The following is a 24357-nucleotide window of genomic DNA, read 5'->3' as shown; positions in this document are numbered from 1 at the left end:
TCCCTACTGAGGCACCTTTCCAACTTAATAGTGTGAAAGGGCATTTTTGGGGAGGCACACATGATGCCTCTTGTCATGCTGTACCTGTTCTGCAGGATATTTGATGACTTCAGCATCCCAGGCTTTCAAGCTGGTACCTCTCGTAAGCACTAAGTATGTCAAATTTCAAACCAGGTAACTAAGAATGCTCTACTCTAATTCTAAAACAAACAAAGATACATCAAACTGAAGTTCCTTTTAGAAACATGAACTCCTTTCCTTGCTGCAAAAACATTCATCACTCTCACTACACTTTGTTTTTCCTTACTTTCCAAGAACTGAATTCCCTTCCTGTGTTTAGGTCCTATTCCTTTTTGCTAGTGATTCCAACTACAGCTATCACCATCTCACAGTCCTGTGAATTTCTCCTCATATATTGCTCTCTAACCAGTTTGTGCCACTCTGAACTCCTCCAGCAGGCCTCCCCCTCCACTTTACAACAGGCAGCAATTATCATAAGCGGCATGCAAACAAAGCAACTTTCTCAACTACAGTATGATTTTAAAAGGGATACTGCTACTATACTACAAGCAGAAATATTCAAAAGACAATTCCCACCTAGAAACTTCAACTCTACTACTTAAAAAAAACCAAAACAAAAACCTCAAAAACTCCCTAAAGTTATTGAGTATGAATTGGAAAAGGAAAGCATTTTCAGTTTCCCTATCCAGAAAGTGACACAGTAACTGAAAGCCCTTTCAAAGTCAACAGAAGAAATATCTACACTTGAATTGAAAACAAATTGCAGTATGTGCTGTTTGAATGGTGCTCTATTACAAAATTATTAAAAAAAAAAAAAAAAAGAGGAATCAGCTGACAGTGCCCCAGCCAAGCCTTCTTTTAGTTCCAAGTTTTTATAAGGCTAGGCAACAACAGTGTTACAGTGGGCTGATAATGTACTAATGGTAAAGTATCTTTTCAAAAGGTCAAACTGCAATACCAGAATCTGAGATGTTAGTGCTCTGCAAGACACATCAAGCATCACATTTATTGCACTGTATAGGATTATGCCCTGAAATAGAAATAATTAGTATTTATTTTACAATTAGTTTTCAAAATTCAGTGGTAAGAATCAGTAAAGGATCAGTAAATACTTTATGCCCCACAACACCTTTTAAAAACTACTAGGTTTTCTTTTAAATTAAAGCCTCTTAATTCTTTACAGCCAGAAAAATCAGGTTCTTTTTACCTATCATTTTTAGTTTCCGTTGACAATCACTATTTCCAGAAAAGAGCTGACAGTGACATGATACTAACAGACAAAAAGAAAAAATAAACCCAACATTCTGCAGGTGAAGCAGTATGCAGAGTGATGCTCTACAGTAATTTCTCTTCCAGGAACGGCCTTCTAAATAACAAAAAGTTATGCACCTGTAATTATAGTATTTCTCATCTAGATTATTTAAATGTATGAATGAAATCCTAGCTTCCCTGTAAATGCTGTGTATTAATACTATTTAATGCCACGAGAGGGCAGCAAAGCCCGTTTAAAAGGAAGTCTTATAGGCTACTTTTCTGTTTTAGTATCTCTATTGCTCCACTGATCACAGGCTCAATTCTGTGCCACAAACTAATAGGGTAGTTTTGATTACATGCTCACAAACTGCAGTGCTCTGGTTAGCACACACAGTCATGGAACTGCACATGTGAATCAGGAATTATTTCAGGTAGGGTTTTTTTGGTGGTGTTTGGTTGTTTTTTGTTTTTTTTGTTTTTTTTTTTAACTGAGCCTTCATGTAAGTGTAAATTAAATGTGACAACTTATCCAGCAATTAAAACGGAAATTAAGAAACTTGGTAGGTTTTAACAAATCTGCTATGTATGTGTAGTAGAACTGCACGTATACAATACATTTCACACTCAGGATTATCAAGGCTTTCTTCAGTCTAATTGGGAACCATCCCTTTTTAAGACTTGTAAGATGACTATGCTACAACTGGTAGAACTCCTGTCTAGCCTGTGAAACTACTTCAGACAATCACGTTAAGCAGAATCGTAATACAGGAAGGCTGAAAACATATCCATTGTGCCTAGAAGAACCTGGCATACTTCAAAAGCACAAAGAAAGCTTAACCTTGTAAACCCCTGGATATTATTATAAAAAACAGTAATTTAATAGATAATTAGCTTCTCTTCTCATGTAACCTTTTATTACAGCAGCAGTGTTATAGCTCAGTGGCAACTCTGCAAATCTGAAAAATAGTAAAATCCCCAAAATAAAAGCATATTGTCATAGGTACTTATTATATGCAGATATACTCTTGTATACAATAGACTATTTTCTTAAATATTGTACTCATCATTTTCTCAGTCCAAAACCACCAAAGCATTAGTGTGGACATCAAGGACACCTGGTTTTCTTCCTGAAAACTTTGAGTGTGAACAGCTTAAAAATGAAACCTGAATTCTAGTTATCCAAATCCTCCTGGTTAGCCTACCATACCCGCACACTCTTCAAGAACTCAGGACGCTTTGCTTTACAGATCTGATTCCAAACTAGAAAGGTAACAGCCTAGGTCTTATAAATTATTTGGGGAACATACTCAACTGAATAAAGCACCTAGTCTAAACTGAAGTTTCAGTGCAAACACTGAAGTTTTAAAAGACTGTTATCAGGCATCAGTATAGCCGCACAATTACAAACCGTTGGGGAATAAAGTGTGCAGCTCATTCTTCAGATAATCACTTCACTATCACTTCTGATCTCGTAAAACAAAGATCTCCAATGCAATGAATAATATTAAGTTGTTTTACAGTTTAATTGAACCTAAATCCCTGTGACTAGTGTATAGGGAAGAAGAGGCACAGAGGTATAAAGGGGATATAGACCATCTAAAACAGAGCCTTACTAAGCTTCAAGGACACAAAGCATGTTAAATTACTAGCTCCTTAACATGGATAGCATATTTAATGTAAAGGAGAACATGAAAAAAATATTAAAAACTAGGTCTAGGCACATTTATTTTGATAGCATTAGTCTGTTAGTACTTATTACCAAAGTATTTCTTCGATTGTTTCTAACCAAGACATAAACCAGATTTACTGCACAGTAACTGTTGTTTAAACCAGTCAGCAGTATTATTTTCTAGTAAAATACATATGAGTATATAAACACTTTAAACTTGACTTCTACAAAGTACTTGTTCATCTGTTAAAAAGTAGCTTCATCTCATCCTCGGCTAAAAATTTAATCTTCACATGGAAAACAGAATTACACATATATGTACACATTTATGCATATATATGTATGTACATTTTATTAATCAATGCAAGTGCTTATTACGCCTGGTTTACCAAAGCCCTACAGAGTAGGTACGCAGCAGAGGCAATGCGAGTTCCCCATACTGTCTTGCCAAGGGGCCTTTACTCTTACCCAGAATGACCACTTCCGAAGATAAAATATCAGTCTAAACTAGTAACAAGCTTGGCTAGCAATGCATAGAAAATAATTCCTCCAAAAGCCCGTATTTTAAAAATCTTACTCTACGCCAAACCATTAAAATGCTGCAATGTACCAAACAGAGTAAGCACTACCAATCTAAAAGGATTTTTTATAACATAGGAAAAATACTTCCTCTTGCAGTTTTTTTGTCCCTGGGAGTGAAAGGGTAGTTCAAATTCATGACCTTACTGCTCCAACTGATTACAGCAAAGAAGCAGTTACAGACAGCTTGACAAATCCCTTCAAATACAGGAAAACTGACACTAGAACAAAGTAATTAGCACATTCCTATTTTAGGGTGTTGAATAAGAGTTCGTGAGAGAAGATAAAAACAGTAAAATATCATTAATTTCTTGTAAAAGGGAAATTGGTCTTTTAAGTTACAAATTGCAGCAGTGTCTGACAAAGGGGTTATAAAACCATGCACCCTTTCCCAGTATTGTGCTCTAGTATTCTGGTGGCTGAAACAGGAGCAACCGAGCTTGATGCCCATTTTAAAATAGGAGTTAAACTTAGCTGAACCTGTTGATATAAGCAGGAAGGACAAGTTTTGAAGGTGAAGGGAGAGCTGCATTTGACAGGCATTATCAGAATACCAATGAAAACTGCATGCAGACATGAACTTACTTAGAATGTTGTTCTACTCTGAAAAGTGACTATGTGATAATCATACCCTTCTTAAAACATACTCCCTGTTTGATTTCAGGTGTAACTTCTTTTGGTGAGAAAGCTTTGCCTTTTTATTTTTATTTTTTATATGTGAGAACAAAACAAATGCTTCCAAGAGTGGTTGATGAGCACACCGGAATAAATTTAACAGGACAAACAATTAACTGCAGAAATAGTCTTCAACTTTTTGCGATTGCGTACCTTGGATGTAACTGCACAAAGATATGACATGGGGAAGAGTGCAGGAAATGCTAAAAAAAAAAATCACTGCATTTTTGTGAAAGCAAAAATCCCAAAGACCTCAATTTCCAAATTTCAGATTGATTTGGTAAGGTAGCAAAAATTTACCCGTAATCAAGGTCCGCTTCATTTGGAAGATGAAAAGGCAGTACACATGGAAGCCAACAAGGTTGTGTCAATTTTCAGAGTACAACTGTACGTTCTGGCCTTTACACACTGATCTAATACACGATTTTAACAAACTATTATGCTTAGTTCACACTGCCAAACAGTCCAAAATGGATTAAAATCAGTATTTAACAATTTCTGGTGATAGAGGTAATCCTCTGTACTGATCGCAGCTTATTTTCTCAGAACTGAAAAAAGTCTTTTAACATTTATCAAATGTGAAACAACACAAAACTTCAAATGTTTTGAATTTTAGATAATGCCTTCCAAAATTTGGTTTAAGTATAGTTTTCAGTAATATGAAAACTATTGTGAGAGTACTTCGAAAAGAAAGAAAGAAAAAGATTTCCATCATAACCCCATTGTCAGATGTTCAGAACTTTCTCAAAAGCCTCCATTTGGGCTGAAACTTTCCATGCTTGGTCTCAGCCCAAAGGTGCACTTTGTAGACCTGAAAAAGGAAAAAAGGTAAGTAAAAAAAAATAAAACGTGCTGAAACATCCCCTTGCCCAGTTTTACTTCGGGTATTCAGCACTTAACCGTGAAGGGGATACTGAACTGTAGATGTAATATATTTAAATTACTTTTAACCTTATAATACATATCACTCACACATTTCTCACTTAAAGTGTATTTTGGTAGGCACTTTTAAATTTTTTCCTGTTTTATTTGCACTAACAGAAGTACAGGGGATTAGGTTGCCTACTACATGCACAAAACTGTGCACTGAATAGTTACTGGAGCAACAGGCAACGCAATCTTGAAAATACATCCAGTTTCATTGTATGATTTTAGCATCCAAATTAAATGACTACAAATATTTGCAGCAAAAAAAGGGAAAGTTTATCAAGTAACCTCAGGGTAGAGGCATTATCTTCTAAATATACCGTAGGCTGTGGTGGGGTTTCTTTAGATTTTTTAATTTTATTTTATTTTTAATTTTTTGTAAAAAGGTTGCGCTCCCATGTCATCTAACTAGCTCAAAATTTTTCTAAAAGATTACTATCATCATTCCTTAAAAAATACATCTGATAACAGAGAGCCACCACTGACAAAGCCTTTGCTACTTCTTTCACAAATGCATTTTCTTTTTTTTCCACCACCCTGGTGATAAACTACTGTCTTCCTGGCAAAGCATCTGGGCCATGAGGTAGTAGGCTCACTGATCAAAAATCACCTTCCAATACATTTTACATGGAGAGCTTTGCTCACTTTTGTACTTGATCATAGTATGGGGCAGTAGTGAAAGTCACTCCACTGTTAAACACGGTATCATCTTAAAACGTCCTTGAAGTGGTAATACACTGAAGTAGAAACAAAAATAATGCACCTTTGCTTGTCATACTGTAGAAACATAATAAAAAAAAGGATCAGTAAGTCTTACTGGGCTCTCTATCGGGCTTCTGCAAGGAAGAAAAATCAGTTGTTGGCCCGATACTGCAAAAAGTTGAGTGCCCTCCACTGTCAAATCAATGAGCATTTAGGCGTGCTCTTCCCCTTTCAGGAATGGCCCCTCTTCATTACAAAACTGTTTAACAGCAAAGGTAATGTGACATCTCTTATGCAACATATATTTTACACATAGAAATACATACACACATACAAACAAAAAGTGTTTTTTTGGTTTTTTGTTTTTGTTTTTTTTACCTAAATGCAAACTGGATGAGGATCCATGTGATGAAAGTGATGGCGGTGGCGTAAGTGAATGTCCTGGCGTTTGGCTTGGCAGAGGCATGCCTATTGGACTTGGAGAGGAGGAAAATCCCAGACTATTGTAAAATGGCTGCCCTATGGGTGCTAGGCTGCTACTAGATCTTTTGTACAAGTCAGAGCTAGTAGATAGAGAATCTCTCCTTGTGGCACTACTACTTGCAGAACTGCCAACTGAAGAAGAAATAAAAAGACCCTAATTACACAGTGTCAACTGAATAAAACCTATCCCCAACTACAGCTGGGCAATAACAGATGCGATCACAATAATTACAGCAATCGTTATGACAAAGACAATTACTGTGATAATCACACATACTTTTAAGTAAATCTAAGTGGGTATAAACATACCACTGATAAGTAATTTCACCAATGCCCACGTCTTTCAACATTTCATTCTAGACTTCTCACAGTAATATTGCAGTAGTCTATTTTAACCGCCTGGCTTCAGGCTTTGGGACAAATATGGAATTTATGAGATTAGATTACACTGTCACTTTATAGAATAAATAATTCTAAAAATATTTCCACTAAACTCTTTGATACAATTTTCTCCACCATAAATTGTAAGTCAGACAGTGATACTTGATTTCAGGAAAAAGGCTAGAGACAATTGGTTGTTGTTGTTGCTGTTGTTTAAGGCTTCAGAAAATAATCTATGTTGCTGTTCAGCTGTTTCTGAACTTCCTCTTGTTTGTGAACCCCTCACCTGTAGGAAAAAAATGACTACTTAAAATGCCCTACAAGAATTATAGTTCTCAAAGAAGTGTTTTGAAAAGATATTGTAAAGAGGGAACAGGCTAAGAAGAAGACGAAAAGCAGAGCAGAGATAGGAAAATTAGGGTGAGAAATAAAAATGTAATACTACTGCTACCAGTATTTCTGAAAGACAAATTAGACTAGAAGCTTTGGATAATAGTGTATTAGTGAAGGACTGGTTATCCTGCACAGCATCATTCAGCAGGGCGATGAACAGTCTAGGATAAATTAGGAGAACAATAGAAAGTTTTTAGAAATGTTAAATTCTAGTATCTGTTGCGTACTAGTGAAATATTAAGCTAGAGTGCTTATTTTAAACACTGGAACATTATTATACTCATAAACAAAACCAAGATTATGGGTATTTTTGATAACAAAGATACTTTTAAGCTGAATTTGGAACATTGATTTCTTCTTCAACTTAAAAAGGAAAAGGTCAGAATTTATACTTCCATAATCTTTACCCACATCAGGTACCTTCCTACTAAAGCTGGCAGCATGGCCCAATATAAAGGTCACCCGATACTTCCCATTTTAAGACACTAATTTGTTTTCTCATAACACTATCAACTTGGCTAATACTTATCATGGCATGTACCTGCTTGGACCAAATTTTTCAAAGAAATTCTGCCCAAACAACACTGCCATTTCAGAAAAACAGGCAAGGAAAGATGTTTTATCCTTGGCAAAATAATCCAGCTACCTATTATTTGAGAAGTTAATGCTTTCACGTACTCAGTCCAATATACTAGCAACAGGAGACCTTTATTTTCATGCTCTCTTTGATTGAGCTAAAAGTCTTAGCAAAATCACACTTCACACAAGTTCAGCACAGATCTGCTACAGACTCATAGCTGAAAACTTAAACTCCTGTCCATACATGGCACATCTGAGATGGCTGATAAAGGTTTTCCCTGCAATTGAACTTCTAGGCTTCTGTGTGCCTTGCCAAAAATGGACTCTGAAATCGCTATCCAAGATTCCACCTTGTGTTCGGAAGGGCCGTCAGGCAGTGTGGAAAGGAAGTTTTCTACTTCAAATGCAGAGGAGACAAAAGCCAAACACAAGAAATAGACCAGGGGAAAAAAAAAGAAAACTAAAAAACAAGAAGAAACCAGAACCAGGAGGAGAGAAAGGTCAGACAAAGGAGCCAACAAGGAGACTGCAAGAAAAACTGGCAAGCACTTTCAAAACCAGTGGGACTGAGGATGAAAAGAAAGCAGATCTGAAGAAACGTTAGGCTGTAGAAGGTGTATGTGACTGTGGGGCAAAAAGACTGGAATAGTAAGCTGATGATGGGAACATCACACAGTACAAGCAGAAACAGAAACGTATTTGGGAGGGGGAGGGGAAGCAGGAGATAAATGTTGCCTGGAAACTGGGAAGGAAGACTAGAGGAGAAGCCAGAAGGAAAAGATACTGGACTAACTAGGCAAGGAGTTTGAGAATAAGAAATCAGAAGAGCAAATTAAGGCAACAGTTGAAAGAAATCTCAAGATTTGAGACTTGCTCTACAGGTTCTGGCTCAGCTAGTTAACCATGTGAATGTTAATACAATGCTACATGATGGATTGTTATTTTTCCAACTATGAAAAAAAGCCAAGCAAACTTCAGCTTTCTTTCAGGGTTTCTTACTCAGCTAAATTACTGCAGCTTAACAAGTTACCATGAACCAGCTGAGCTGCATTTTCACACACACACACAAGCAAAGCTCACAAAACCTAGAAGATAATTTGAATTAGCTTACGCCTCTTCACCACTGTTTAAGTTAATCCAATTACTTACACTGTTATGAGCCAGAAGTAGGCATCTGGAAAGCTGCTGTAGTTGATCCAATTCTTAGCTACCTGTTAAGCTGCAGTAACTTATCATGTACCTAAACTTTTAAAATGGAGTATGAAAAACTTTATATTAAAAGAGCAGAGACTGTAAAGTATATACAGCCATTTATATCATATGCTTGCCTCTTCCTGTTTTTACTTTGTTGTTCAGTCATTCAGCTAGAACATGCTCACCTTTGCATTTTTTGCAGAGTTACTTTTTTTTTTTCCCCTGCAACAACTGAAAACATAAGGGCAAGATGTGTATTGTATCTGTCAGTCTTCATGGCTATATTTTAACTGAAATTCAACCTTTACAACACACTGAGGGGAGTTACAGAGAAACTGAAACTTTGGCAGATAAAAAAATTAAAATTGTTTTTAATTTGCCTCAACATGCATTAACACTATTTGTATAAGTATTCATCTGTGTAATTCAATTCAAATATACATACAGCTCAGGAACTCTTGAAAAAATAAAAAAAACCAGGAAGCATTTTTTAAGTGGCTATTACAGTAAGTACCATTTATACTTGGCAGAAGGGCACTTTCAATATACTTTTATTTCAACGATACTACTAAAAATATTTCAGGTTTAGATAGCACCTTTCATCAGCACTTCTCAAACTGCAAAAGCATGGGCTTGCTGCTTCCCTCTGGAAACTACCACACTAATTAAATCACCTAGAATACTGCTGCAAGATTTCAGCATATGCTGTCTATGCTGAAGGCTTTGGACAAAGCTCTGGAACTGACCTTTACTACAAGAAAAATGCTTAATCTCCTGTGCCAGAAAGAACTATGCTGATTCTTCTTAAGTAGATACACAACTAAAATTTGTATTCTATGGAGGTCCTTGTGATAATGCTGGATAGACTTTTATGACTTAAAACTACTCTATCTAGAGACTTAAAATAGGTGTACTGCATTAAATATGCAAACATACTTATCATCATTATCTATCAATGAAATGAAACTGTACCTAGAGTGAAACACAGCTGCCGAAAATTCACTGAAATCCTGCAAGTAGTTCAGGACAAATTATATTACAAAATACAGCACTTGGATAGCCCAATTACTTTGTAAATAAGTTTCACCTGCTGCGGTATTATGGAAAATTAAGAAACCCTACACAACTCAGTAGCCTCTACATTTTGGGTTTTTAAATTTTTTTTTAAATTAAAGATGGTATATTTAGAGTCTCCTACTCCACTCTTTAATATCAGATACTAGAGAGGAACAGTATAAAACTTGATTCTGATTTCCTAGCAGTAGTTTTGTTAAGATAAATAATTTTCCAGATTATTTTATGAAAAACAACACTGAAAAATCTCTGTGTTGGTATGCGGTATATTTGATGTCATTATTCACCTCCACGTAGTTACCAAATAACAGGTATCGTGTTTTAATGCTGAAGGGTGTGTTTTTCCTTCTGTTTTTCCATATATTAAGGTAACTTGTAATAATCTTCACTTTTTACATTTCTTTCAACATTTTTTTTTTTTTTAATTATTTCCCTTCGGGCATTTAATTTGGTTGAAAAGAATACTCTTAAGAGTACATAAATCTCCCCCAATTTCTACCCATCTGCAAGGTACATAAGATTATAAACATGCTCTGCTGAAGAAATACTAATACTACTACTAATAATTCAGTGCTGTAACTTAAGAGATTAATAGCCAAAGGAAATATTCTTTAGAAAAGATATTTTGCTTGCCTCACTAGTACCGAATCTGAAATATAAGAAAACCTACCTTGCATGTTTAAAAACTGCGAGTAAGAAATTTCTGCTATAGAGCAGAAAAATGATGGCAGTGTTGATTTTTTTTTTTTTTTAAATACAATCAGGTTGATAATATTTAGGAGCATCTGTTGAAATAATTTAAGGCCCCAAACTTGCACAGAACTATTTAACTTAACTGTTTCTAAGACTAAACCTACTAGAGTTAACAAGGACTATTCTTGAGTATTAAGTCTTTCTGTTTTATAAATCCTATAAAAAAAATGTTATGGAAGCACAGGACTTAAATATTAGATCAAATTTTGAAAGTCATATGCTGTTTAATTTTTTTAAAAATTAGGAATTTTCCTGACATGAAAATTACAACAAAAGAATGAATATCTCAAACATCATCAATTGTTATTTTAAGCACAGAATGAAGACTTCCTTGAAAATAAAAAAAGCTTACTAAAAACAGTAACAAACTTTGGGGGCAGAGTACAGTGCTCAATACGTAAAAGTATTTTGGAGATAATCTCTGACTACAGGATATTCTTCAAAAATGCATCTTGTATACAGAGCCCAAGTGAATTTAAAAACCCCCTTTTTCTTCCCCTGTAATTTGTTTTACACTTGAATAACCTATTTTTGCATTCTTTTTAGAAATGTATGTGTATATAATACGTCTGGATACAGATACGTTTTTTTGCTTAACACAAAAGTCTCAAAGCATTTCCTCACTATGTTAACAACCTACCTGATGAGCCAAATCCACCAAGTGCAGAGCCGATAGCTGCTCCTAAAGAGCTGCTACTTCCAAAGCCAAGAGATGTGCTTCCTGGTTGGCCAGGACCATGTGAGAAAAGGGAACTGCTCTGGGAGTTATTGGTCAAAGAGTTACTGCCATAAAATGAATTGGATTGTAGGCTACTATTTGTTTGCTGTTGCTGTTGCTGCGGCTGGGCACCAAGTGGCCGAAATAGACCGTTCGTGGCTCCTGCGAGATTGTTTGCTGTTCCTCCAGCTGAAGCAGCTGCAGCTGTAAAACACATGTTTTCAATCATAATTACTCTCTCAAACATTTCTGACTGAAAATGGACTATTCAGATCTAAATCATATTTTCCTGAAGCCCTCTTAAACAAGCAGAAATTCACATATTAAAGGACTAAAAGAGACTTTATATAGTATTACACAGTCTTAATTACCTGAGGGGGGAAAAAAAATGAAGACAGCAGATGTTGTAGGCTAGTCAAGGTTGCAGAATTGTTAATGTAATTGAGGGAATTTTCAGTGTAAACATGTAAGACATTACTGTTTACTGAACTGTACTTTTATATCCAAAGTTGCAATAGCAGAATTGCAGCTAAGAGTCAAAGACATTTTCAGCTACTAATGTCAAAAGCGAGTTCTGCACAAAGAAGCTTATAGATTAACTTAAAATCTAATTTCCTGAACAAATTAATTTAATTAATCTGGTGTTAGTATTTTGGATTTTAATTTAACAAATGCAATAAATACAATGGTTCAGTAAAGTAGTACCAGACCTTATCCCTGATAAAAAGAGAAAAAGAAAACTAGAGACTTTTGATATAACTAATTCTCCTCTTCTGCTGTCCATTCTATAGTTTTCTTCCTTGCCACACTTTACTGGAGAAAATACTTTCAAGAGAAAAGCATAGCAAGGCCCCAGAGCACTCCATCATCTTCTGCCAGGCCGAAGCAATGAAATGATGCTTCCTAGAGGACACCATTTAGGGATTGATGAGAAGTGCATGTTATATGCATGGGGAGAGGGAAAGGGGGAAAATGTTCTTATCTGACAAGCAACAACATTTGCAGAAACATGCCTGTATAGGTATGGGGAGAGGACTGTAAATTTGAGTTACAAAAGGAAAACTACATCTCTGAGACACAGCAGTCTCTCTCAGAGAAAGGGAGGCAACAGAATAAGAAAGAGAGCATGTATGGTATATCCTTCATAACTAGAAAACTTCACAGATGGATACAAAACACATCAACAATATCAAATACTAATGAACCAACATTACTATTAAGATTCAGTACAGAAGTGGAAGAAACCTCCATGCAGGATCAAATACTTACCTGCTTGTGCTGCTGCAGAACTGATTATAACAGGAGTTGAGGCCACCAATCTGACTGGTGCTCCAAGGCCAGTTCTCGCTCCAGGGCCTACTACTAAGGCACCAGTCTGATCGTAATAGGCAGTGGGAGCTAGTACTTGATAGCCTGCACAACACAGAATACAAGAATTAGTAGTACAGATAGTCTTATATAGTCAGCATTCCTTCCCTCCTTGAAATATTCTGACAACAAACTACATGGGCATAAACAGCAATTCTGCCATATTGCCTTAGAACATCAACTGGACATTGAAATTAAAGACAGTGAACATCACAAAACAGTGTGACAAAAATCTTAATTTAGAAATGCTCTACATATTTTTTTAAAACTAGAATAACAGCTAAATTTAGCAGTCTAAAGTTGAATTTTATTTTCAAGGTTAACAAATTAAGTTTCTAACACCACAGTGAAAAGGTACAGGAACAACAAAACTGGCCGTGTTTGGATCATTATCGAATCAACTTCTTTCACCAATTTAAAATATTCTACATTTCTCTTGTACTCCCTTTGCACATGGAAAAGGTATCGAAATCTGTGCAATTAAAGGGCTGAACTAAATGCAAAGTTGGCAATTCCATACATTACCTAGCCACACTTACAAGTCCATCTACAAAAAAACACATTAGGAAAGGAATGCTGTATGTGCAGGAATACCTTGGACCAGTCAGTTTCACACAAAAAGAATGACTGTAATCCAAGTATAATTTCATTCAGTTGACAGTTAAGAGTTGGAACTGGGGAAGAAAAAGGAGGAATTGAAAAAGGAGAAAAGCAGCAGTGGGAAGGAAAACAGGACACAAGATACGAATGAAGGAAAGCAAAAGAGAGCAAAACAAAAAAACATTTAGGACAAGAGCAAGAGAGTTAATTTTAAAGCTCTGATGCTTTATAATGAAGTAGAAGAATTGGAGTAAGAATCCCTAAAAAAATGGAAGACAAGAGCTAGGATAACCTAAGAAAGGGTGCTGACAACAAAAAGATAACACCATCTAATTTTTAGGTTGACTATACTTATAAAGCAATAAAACAAAACCCAAGAGAATTTCAATATTCCTCCCATGTTCAGATATATACTAATGCTATTAAGAAAAAAGTTATGATTGCAAAAATCACACATCTATTTTTGTATGTGTAAGAACCAAGACTTTGCATACTATTTTAAGTCAGTTTCCATGTACGTTCAGAACTAGGTCTAGCAGAGTTCTCGCTGAAATACATACGGACCTTAACATAAAGACCTGGGCCTCTAATTCCAGGTGAGTACCTCAATCGCCAGGCTTCAAAGTCATATTTTCTCCTCCTCAATTTCTAAAAAACCTGTGTAATCTCTTCTGCCTAGCTGCCTTGCTCCAAAAACAGAGCTGGAAACACCATCTGCCTACTGGCCTGGTGGTTACGGTACTGCAGGGAAGCTGGAGTCAGGTCCAAATTCTCTCACACTAAGAAAAATCTGAAGGTATGAAGGAGACTCAGATAGTAACTGAACAGGAGAAGAGTAAAGAGACCCCAGATCTTTAGGTTCAAGTCATGGTTCTGGAGATGAACGCACTATACTGGTTATGAAAACTTGTCATTACTATCATTCCAAATCTGCTTGTTCTAACTGCTCACTACTTGTTTTGCATTCCAGGTGCATCTACCTTCCTGTGCTGTTGGTGGGAAAGAGAAGACAGTTGTCCTCCACAGAGTTTGTCTGAAAGTTTGGCTAGTTAAAAACAACCAGAACAGGTTCATAGAATTGAATTGGTTAGGAAACCTTCACTATAGGTACCACTGCCTCTTCCACCTACAAAGCTCTGCTGTGCTCCTCTACCACCTTCACCACTAAGAAGGGTCGCTACACTACCAAGGCAGGGAAAGGCGAGAATGACTGCTGTCTGTTTTACTGTAGTTCTGTAAAGAACACAGCATAGCACGTTAGAAGATCTGTGACACAGTAGGAAAGCTCTTTATAAAACCACATATGTTCCTGCATACATTAGCAATGTTCATTTACTAGTACCTACATAATTTCTACTTTTACTCATAGCACATTCAATTGATAATACCATGTTGGTCCTGCCATTTGTTACTGCTCTATCACATAACACCACTGTTTCAGAACTCAGAATTGGCTAATACTTAACAGTATTTACTCTGTCCACCTACCCTCTTCAAATGTTCAAACCCATGGATAATGCTATAGCTGTATAAAGGAGGACTGGGAGCCAAAACAAAAAGATAACTTATTGCATAAATTAAATTTACTGGGATTAATACTAAAGCAGTTTAATAAATTCATTTTAGATTTTCTAAAATAATTGACTAGTATGACTGCTGAATTAAAAAAACAGAAGCAACTTGCACTTGCTCTTTGCATTACAAAATGCCCAATTACTCTTGATACTTCCTTGCCACTATCTTATCTGTGATGCCACCCACAAACAGGTCATTTAAAGTTAGTAATAATAAACTAGGTCATTAGCATCAAGATACCATACATCGCAGAAGGTTCAGGCTATGCATCAGAACTGGTGGATGCTTCTATGTTCCTCATCTCTGAAATGAATACTTTCTGACCTATAATAGGAAGTCTCCCAGCTTTCTACTCAAATCTACTACACCAAAAGCAATGTAGGACTATTCGTGAAATTGCTGAGAGCTTGCTAAGTGCATCTACAGCCTCAAAGGTATAAAATTACTTGCTTTGACATCAAAAATACTATTTCAGAGAGACCATCTCAGATCAGATTAAGTAACTGAAGAACACCTCTCATAGCAAAACTTAAGTCTTCTGCTTTCCCTTCTTTCACAGTATTCTACAAACTCTGCACTCCACGCCAGAAAGATGAGCACAAAGATAAAAACTATTTCCCAGCCTTCTCTCTTATCAAAGATGTGACTTGCCAGATGATCTCCTCTCTAATTCCCTCTTTCCTCCTGTTTCAGTTTTTATTACTTCTCTATCACATCATCATCTCCCTGTGGCTGTGCAATTTCCCCTCCAAATTAACAACTACCAAAGCTCATTTCAGTGCCTTCACATTCAAGCTTACTGTGGTCTTCCACTGCAACCAAAAAACGAAAACATACTCTTTACTTCCTAATCAGTTCATATCACACCTTTTATTTTAGAATTCAACTGCTCTGTCTACACTTACTGTCTCCAGATCAGCGGGGAATATGAAAGTAAACAATCTGGTTTACCAATACTGTGCTTTGCTGAAATGATTTCTAAATCTCTCCAAAACCACAGACTCTGAAAACTTTCTGTATTCTTTTCACACAAACCTTAAATGTTCTTAAAGAATGAGAGGAAATCTGTTCTCTTGGCTTGTGCAGCCCATTCTTAGTGTTGCTCTTATCCATCCAGTAATTTCTTCAGTGTCTTTCACTGGATACTTCACACTCTCTTCTCACATTTTTGTATGTAATACCACAAAGCTTTGCCCAGATCTCCTACTCCCTTCCCTCTATGTAACTTCCCTCCCTGATGACACCCAAACGTATGTCAGAGTTTGTCACTTCTCTCTACTCAATGTAACAGATGTGACGCTTCTTACTGCCAACTGAATTATCTGCCCCTTTTAACACCACCATCCTGACACCTCTCTCTCTCCACTCAGGAGCATAACCTGCAAGTCACTGTAGAGTCCTCTCTCCCTATGTAGGAAATTTACAGCTTCTTCATTTTCAACATTCCCAAGATCCCATTATTCTCCTCTGCATACAGATTTGAAAATTTATTCAGCTCTTAATTTTCCATCTTTCCTTAAATGCTGCAGTCTTCACTTCAGTCTCCCAAGCTCACCAAAACCTGAACCACTGTAACTTTTCATTTGTTCTGATGAAGATATGCACAGCCTTATCTCTGCACTTGTCCTCTTACAAATCAAATTCAGAGCTTACTATCCTCCCAGTAAATAATTTATACTTTCTATAACCATTATAACTTTGCCAATACTGTAACTCCCTGTATGTCTGCCACAATTAAATTTGACTTCTATTTCATACTACCTGGAATGCATGACCCACTGCAACGTCACACTTCAAATTCCTCTAGGTAATAAAAAATGCAATGCCAACAGACAGAAATGGTTGATTTTATTGTTTTATACATGGTTTTCAGACAATGCTATTTACGTGCCCACCTGCATGCTAGATGCACCATTACAGTCAGTGTTAACAGCTTCACTTGCATGAATTCAATAAAACTAAGTTGCACCTGATCTAGCCAATGCAGTCAATGAAGCCTCCGGAGGGATTCAGCTGACGGGCTGCTAGACATCTATTTTAGGGTAAGCTGAGCAGCTCTGCAGCCTTTGTACAGCATGTCCAGCCATTGTCTGTGATGAGGGCTGGTTTTATTCATAGAAAAGAATGTATACTCATCGTATTATTATGAAATTGGGAGTACCCTCTGACTTTGTCTTACACATTTATTCAGTCAGAAACTGTCTGGTTTTTAAGAATCCTTGTTAGTGAAAGACTTGCTAAATTAGGACTGGAAGAATTTAAAATGTAATTGTGTAACTCCAATGCAACATATATTTCACTTTTGATGGTTTTAAAAAAGAACCTGAATTTTTCTGAAAAGAGACTTAAAAACATTACATGAAAAGTAACCTGTATTTCAGACAATTTCTCTTTGCACTTAGGATGAAATATGTGCCTTACATGTTACATGAATACACCTCCCTAAATTAATACGGAAATACTGGAAATATCAAATTTGAAAAATAAAACAATCTTGCAGTTGGGATAGCTCATTAATTTCATCCAACATGAAGGCTGTGGCAAGAAGCAAGCAGCTGAAACAATTTAAAGACAGCAGTATGGATGAGCTGACTAATATACTCTCATTTATTAACCCGCAGTGAAGCCAAACTACACATGTCCTCTCTGCAAAGAATATTCAAAAGCTTGAAATTCAATTTGGACCTACACTTTCGTGTAAAACATCTAAGTCCATTGAAACAAGAATTCCACACACTTTCTGCTTGTTTATTATGTTGTATGTGTTGTTTAGTGGTTAGTTACTACCTGGGATTCACTTAATCACATTTTGGTATCCAGATGTAATTTAGTGATCTTGACTCAATTTTGTAGTAAGTGACTAGAATAAGGCACCTCTGGAGCAAAACCCACTTTAGGATAAATCACGTAACTAAAATAGAGTCAGATGAATCAAGACTAAAAGTTCCTATTTCTCTTCAGTAGCTATAAAAGGAGCCTTAAGTATCTAGCTCAAATACAGAAATCTAAAACAGTATCATGATTCCCATCTAAAATGGCTTGTATTCATTTCATCATCCCATATCCTTCTTCTTCACCTAGAAAGAGAAATCACCAGCGCTCCCCATAACTCACTATGAAACCAGCTTATGATGATTGAGAAGACAAACGTCCCTTTTGTTTCTATTTGGAGCCCCATTCCCTGTAACAGTATGGTCAGTAAGGCTGAAAGCCAGTTGCACACAATTCCTATTACAGAACAGTCTCAAATATGTTCACATGAATAAAGTTTTTCTCTAGCCATTCAGGCATGCAGCAGATGGGACAAAGAAGCAGCCTACAATGGAAATTGAATAAAAAGGTTCCTGCCCTCATGGAAAAACCTCTTGGGGCTCATGGAGGAGGAAAAAAGTCTTCAGGTCCAGTCTTCACAGGACAGGCTCTTGCATTACTGAGTTTATGTATGTGACCACTCAGTATTACTTTCAATCACCCATTTGGGGACGAGGCCTTATTGTGTGTTTTAAGAACTACCCCTGAACTAAGATAAATACTTTTCTTTCTGAAAATAATGCTCTTTTTACATCTTCCTATAATGAAGTCACAAATTTGGGCTGGGTCAAGGTCTTAGATGTTGATCTGACTCGAGCTACATGAGGCTAGGTACATGTCACAGGCTTTTTACAAGGCATGGGCCACTCCATAGTCTTCGAGCTCCATGTCCAAAGCAAGACCTAATAACTAACTATAAACAAATACACCCCCCACACACCCAAACATACAAAAACCGGTATAGCTAAGCCTTTGAGGCTTTTGCAAAGATGCTCATAGCATCTCTGATATGCCTCAGTGTTTGCAGGCCTTCTCCACTGCTTTGGTGAGTACAGAGATACCACTTGACAGGTGCTGTGACAGCACACTTTGCTGATTCTCAGGTGAAATATGCTAAAAGCTGAAGATACTATTGCATGAGAAGAAATAAAAATGGCAGTTTAAAACAAAACAGACAAGATAAACACAAGAGCCAGTCTGTTCTGCAGCTAGAGGTGTAAAATCTGATCATGTGAGGCAAAGTGCACAATGCAGTCCTGGAGCATCCAGCAACAAATTAACTCTGACTTCCATAGGTTGTGAGGCATTTCACAGTAGTGCTGACAGAGGAGAGAACCTGTACAAGTCAAAAGCATTTGCAGCTACCATCAACATTACCTAACTGAACTATGTAAAGTCTTAACTTTCATACTGAAGAACGGCCAAGTATACTTAAGTTTTCTTGCTCAGGTAATTGTACCAAACACTTAAAAGTGATGCTGAACTTCACGCTAACACATTGTGCATTTATGACACATGTACTGAGACTCAGAATAACCATCCCCCGAATAAGTCAGAAGCCATGCATGCTAAAAGGATCTGAGGCTCCAAGCTTTGGAGTGCTTCCACTTCAAGCATGTTGTGATCTTCAGGGATGATTAAGCAGTTATTTTCTTTTAAAATTCCTGATTTTGGATTATGAATTTTAGATTTATTATTGTTGTTATTATTATATGCCACAAGTAAAAAATAACTTCAGAAAGACAAATTAATACTCCTTGTTGCAGAGTAATGAGACAACTCATAACCTTTTAAGACAGCATGTATATGAAATTATCCTGCAAAAATCTACGATACTCCTTGTGCATACATTTGTAACAACAAATACAGAGAAAACGCTCGAAATAAAAAATGCTAGAGGAATTTCTTGTGCTCTACGAATCCCATGCCAGTATTTTAATCCAACTGAACAACATAAAACTACATAAAACACAATTTTAAGCAGCTTATCATAAACATAACAGGACTTTAATAGTTAATCTGTTATTTAATAACACCAATACTTTAACTTACAGTGATTCTCTTAATCCACTGATAACATACATACCTGGCATGCCTGTAGCAAGACCCTGACCAAAAGCCAAAGCTGGATTTGCTGCTGCAGCTGCTGCAAGTGACTCTGCCTGCTGCCCTTGCTGACCCTGATTGGGAGTAAGGGGACGCTGAGTTGCTCCAGCTCGCAGAACCTGGAAAAGACCAAAACAACACCCTTTCCTTAAAAAGCTAAGCAAGCAAGCCCATTATATTCTGAAAGAGGTCTAGAACAGTTGCTTTGCATATTTCATGCCACTTAGCTCTGAGTTTCATTTAGGGAATACTCCACCTTATTGGTTTCAAGGATATATACAAAGAATAAAAGGCATAAACTAGTTTGCTGACAAATGGTGACAATAAAGTATCTGCCCTGCTCTGGACAGCAGAATCATGTATGTTCCATTGATGGTAATGAGTATAAAGCAAGGAAGAAAATCTGTAAGAGTGATACATTTATATCACGTTATTTATTAACTGAACACATGTCCTTCCCTGATAAATGCATTTGTTTACATTATTTTCAGGCAATTAATGATGTAAGTCTGAATACTTCAGAGCTTGTAGTAACTCATCTAAATAATTAACACTACACTGCCAACAGTGCTGTAAAAAATGCACCCACTAAATTTTAAGAATTCATATAACACTCCACCACCATGCAACACAGGCTTATTTTATTATGTTCTGACAGCATATCTCTGGGAATCCGACTGAAAAGCAATCTAAATTCTTGCAACTACTCTATTCCTCTTGGTTAAAATAATCTTTTCCAGGTCCAAAGTAAGAGAAGTACAATTTACAATATATCCCCACAAAGTATCTCACATGTGCTTTGCAGAAATTGGATATTCATTTTATGGAGAAAGGAAAAAAAAAAAAAAGAACACTGGAGGGATGATATACATTCAGTTATGAAAGCAGTTCACTGATAACAATAATCAGTAGGAAGAAAGATCCACCTGAATATTAAGGCAGTGATGAAGGTACTCTGGAACTTCATGGTAACTCAAAGTCACTTCTCAAATTTACAAGAATGGCATGGAACTTAACCATATTGCCAGTAAAAAAAACCAAAAACCAAAAAACCAAAAAAAACCCCACACCATTTACATTCATTCAAGCATAAGACCATCATAAGATTTGGCTTTTCCCTTTGTGGAAAAAGGCCATTTGTTTATACTGAAAGATCATATAATGGTTTTAAAAATGGATCCAGAGTAACAATAGCAAGTTAGCTTATTTTTTTTAAAGTTACTTAAAGAAATGGAATTTTCAACAAGTTCTTGTAACAATTGCTTATTCTTGATTTAACAAGGCAAAAATAACATATGGCACATGATGGCGTTGTAATACAATTATCCTGTCACAGAAAAATATGCAGGGCAATCCTTCTTCCCCGTGAAGCAAAAAAACTACTGATAACACCTTTATTTTCCTACTTTTTAAAGAGACAAAGAAAAACCTATAACATTCCATTTCCCAGCTAATTAATAAAAACACCAATAATTTTTTTCCCAAGCTTAAAAGAAAAAATATCCTCCTAAAACATTCCTTTTCATCCACTTCTGTTAGCTTTCTGGATTAGTTTTGAACTTTACATTAATTTTTGAGTAACTGTGCAGATAGCATTACCTAGACATAAACATAACAGCACACTGACCTGGATTAAAGGAACTATTTTTCATGGTTTTTATTTTAAAAATTGGGAATGCAAAATAAGCTGAATATTAAGTATTTCAGTAAGTGAAGTTATAAAGACAATCAGTAATATAAGGAAATTGAGCGTTTTTAATATTCATTTATTATTTGATACAGCACATCTGAATTATGTAAAATTTTCTAGAAGCTGATCCTTATATACTGAGAATATTAAGGTAAGGCTTTAAATGTGCATCTCTTTTTTATGAAGGACATACCGGTTGCTGTCCCTGTTGTGCCTGTGAAGCCGCTTGCTGATTTGCTGTGGTATTTGCTGCTGCAGCTTGCTGCTGAAATAAATTGGCTGGATACACCCCCCATGGAACACCATAATACTGAGGCGGAACCACAGCAGGACCTAAAACCAGAAAACATTATTATTCCATCTGTTTCAGCTAGTTAAAATAATTGTTTATATTGTTTGTAGCATCCCTCATTAGTCTATCTTCTATATGTCAAAACAGGAATCAGTATTAAAAAGAAATTAATTCCCATATTAGCCAAAATGATACATGCACACATATGGGTTAAAGGATTCACATCAAACCATACCTTCTCTATGAAAAAAATAAACACCCTTGTGAGACTCCGGTGACAAAGAAAAAACTTAAAGTAATCAAAGCTTGTATACCAAAGAACACTCAAAAGCTTCCATAGTTGGAAAAAAGATCACTTCAGAACACCACAGAATGAACCAAGTTCATTCTCCTGATAGAGATACACTGAGACTTTGATCATCTATTATTCCTCCTTTCTGTATGCTTCCCTTGCTCATAAACACAACTATTGCCTTTCCCTCCCCTGCCTACCACATCACGCTCTTCAGAGTGAGCACATTTACCTCTTCCAGTCTATTGATAAAGAATCTGTAGAGAAGTGAGCTCTCTATGTCATTGTATTGTACACATAATGCATTACATATACATATATTTTAGTTCTTTCTACTGCCTTTCCTGTGAAACCACCAACTGTAGATAAGAAGATTTTTTTCAAAATGCTATGCTCAGGTCTGAGCTCTAGCTGGGACTTAAATACTCAGTAGTGTTGTTTCACAGTGATACCTATTAACTTTTTAAGATATTTTCCTGGGCTTGGGGTTTATCTGTTGTCTGGGCCTTTTAGCACGCTGGAGGTCATCTTTATTCTCATGCCCACTGGGAATGAGAAAACCTGGAATTAGAAAATTAATGCACCAAGTAAAAACATACAAGGAAAGGCTAGCTATCTCATCTTTCGAAAACAATACATACTACTAATGTCAGATGAAACCTTATTAAGGATAAATATTTTTAGAACAGAAGAAACCTAACTGTTGTATATAAAAGTCCAGTGGAAAGAAATACTCAGAATCCACATATAACAGAAACTGAATCTCTTTACGTTTTAGTGAAAATTTTCAAAAACACAATATTAATTTTCCTAGAAGTCCCTCCTTCCTAGAAATACATTTACAGAGAATAAACAGAATGGATTTCAGCTTTTTTCTAATTTTGTTCAGTAAAATTATCAAGATAGACACTAGAAAGTGTTCAGTTACCTGCTAGGGTAGCTGCTGCAGCTAATCCAGCTGCAGTGTATGGGTCAGTACCTGGAGGAGCAGCACTGATAATGTATGGGTTTGGCACAAAAGCAGCTGGAGCCAAGCCTGCTGAGAATACGCCTGCTACAGTAATAAACAGAGTTTAATTATAGCTAACATACTTAGCAAGCATCGTCATATTCAAACTATATCTGTTAAAATCAGAACTGCTTGTACTTTTGAAGTTTCTAAGAGCAGGTACACCATTACAAAAATCATCACTTCTATGTCTTCTCACCAGTCTTTTCTTACTAATCGCAAGGCCCAACAGCTTTGTTTTGCTGGATCTACAGACTCCAAGGAAATTTCTCTCATATATATCTACCCACCCTTATATAGAAGGGATTATTCTAAGTGGAGTTGACCTTGTCCAGTTTTAACTATCTAAAAGTTACACTAGTCTTACAACTAAATCTGTATCAGACAAATCATCTAGTGTCTTAAGTGAATCTGCCAGATAGAATGAATCACCTGCTAGAGATACAAATCTCTTTTCACTGACAATAGGGGGGGGGGGGGGGGGGGGGGGGAATCTAACCAGGTAGTTTGAATTGGATACCTAGGTTTTAAACAGCCAGTTATGGGATGCTAATCTTACTTTCAAGAATCCAAATTTGATATAAAGGATCATAATGGAAGGAGACAACTGAAGAAACTCAGTCAAACAAAGCATTGTTACCCAGAGTTTCCCCTGTCAGTCAGGTTCATGTACTTTCTCCAACACTGAAGCGGCAACTGGTCCAGCAAGCATAGCACATCAAGCTATGTTCCTCCTTCCAAATAGAAGGCTTCTTGCTAAATTTCTATTAATATACATATCAGAAGAGGCTGCATTTCAAAGGGGCAAGATACAGCTGACTGCTCAGTCAGCACTTTATACACAGTAGGGACTTCTCTGCACTGTAGAAGCCAAAGACAGGACTTGTGGATTCGCACAGACCTCACAATCTAGCTAAACAAGCTGGTGGGAAAACACAACTGTCACCATATTGCAGGAGAATATGGACACATCCCTTTGGAGATGCTGCTTTCTATTTCTGTCTGCCCTTCTGATCCTGAGAACTCTTTTCCCGATGAAGAGGAAGGAGATAGGTGCACACACCTCAACAACCTAGTGGTGGAGAGTGGGAAGGACAGGAATCTTTAAATCTGCCCTACAGTGTCATAATCTGAGGAGCTCCTTCCTTAAATAACGAATCGCTTCCATGTGAGTTTCAACCTCCCTCACCCTAAACACACAGCTTCCCCAGA

General features: G+C 36.6%; 1 protein-coding gene across 9 annotated transcripts in view; it reads right to left on the bottom strand.

Moving 5' to 3' along the window:
• The window catches only part of PUM2 (pumilio RNA binding family member 2), a 71392-nt gene that overhangs the window by 11708 nt on the left and 35327 nt on the right, over positions 1–24357 (bottom strand). For 5 of the 9 annotated variants that reach the window (XM_069805715.1, XM_069805713.1, XM_069805718.1 and 2 more), the window contains exons 8-13: positions 23065–23190; positions 21746–21885; positions 19843–19981; positions 12672–12815; positions 11325–11606; positions 6206–6442 (exon numbers count right to left, since the gene is read on the bottom strand). In XM_069805715.1, the coding sequence (XP_069661816.1) occupies positions 6206–6442; positions 11325–11606; positions 12672–12815; positions 19843–19981; positions 21746–21885; positions 23065–23190 (1068 nt within the window). The remainder of the gene's footprint in view (positions 1–6205; positions 6443–11324; positions 11607–12671; positions 12816–19842; positions 19982–21745; positions 21886–23064; positions 23191–24357) is intronic. The other 4 variants (XM_069805710.1, XM_069805712.1, XM_069805716.1 and 1 more) reach the window with 2 other exon arrangements.

This window comes from Haliaeetus albicilla, chromosome 18 (assembly GCF_947461875.1).
Source record: "Haliaeetus albicilla chromosome 18, bHalAlb1.1, whole genome shotgun sequence".
NCBI classification, from domain to species: domain Eukaryota; kingdom Metazoa; phylum Chordata; class Aves; order Accipitriformes; family Accipitridae; genus Haliaeetus; species Haliaeetus albicilla.
Note: the sequence above shows the minus strand (reverse complement) of the source record. Positions and strands in the feature narration are given on the sequence as shown.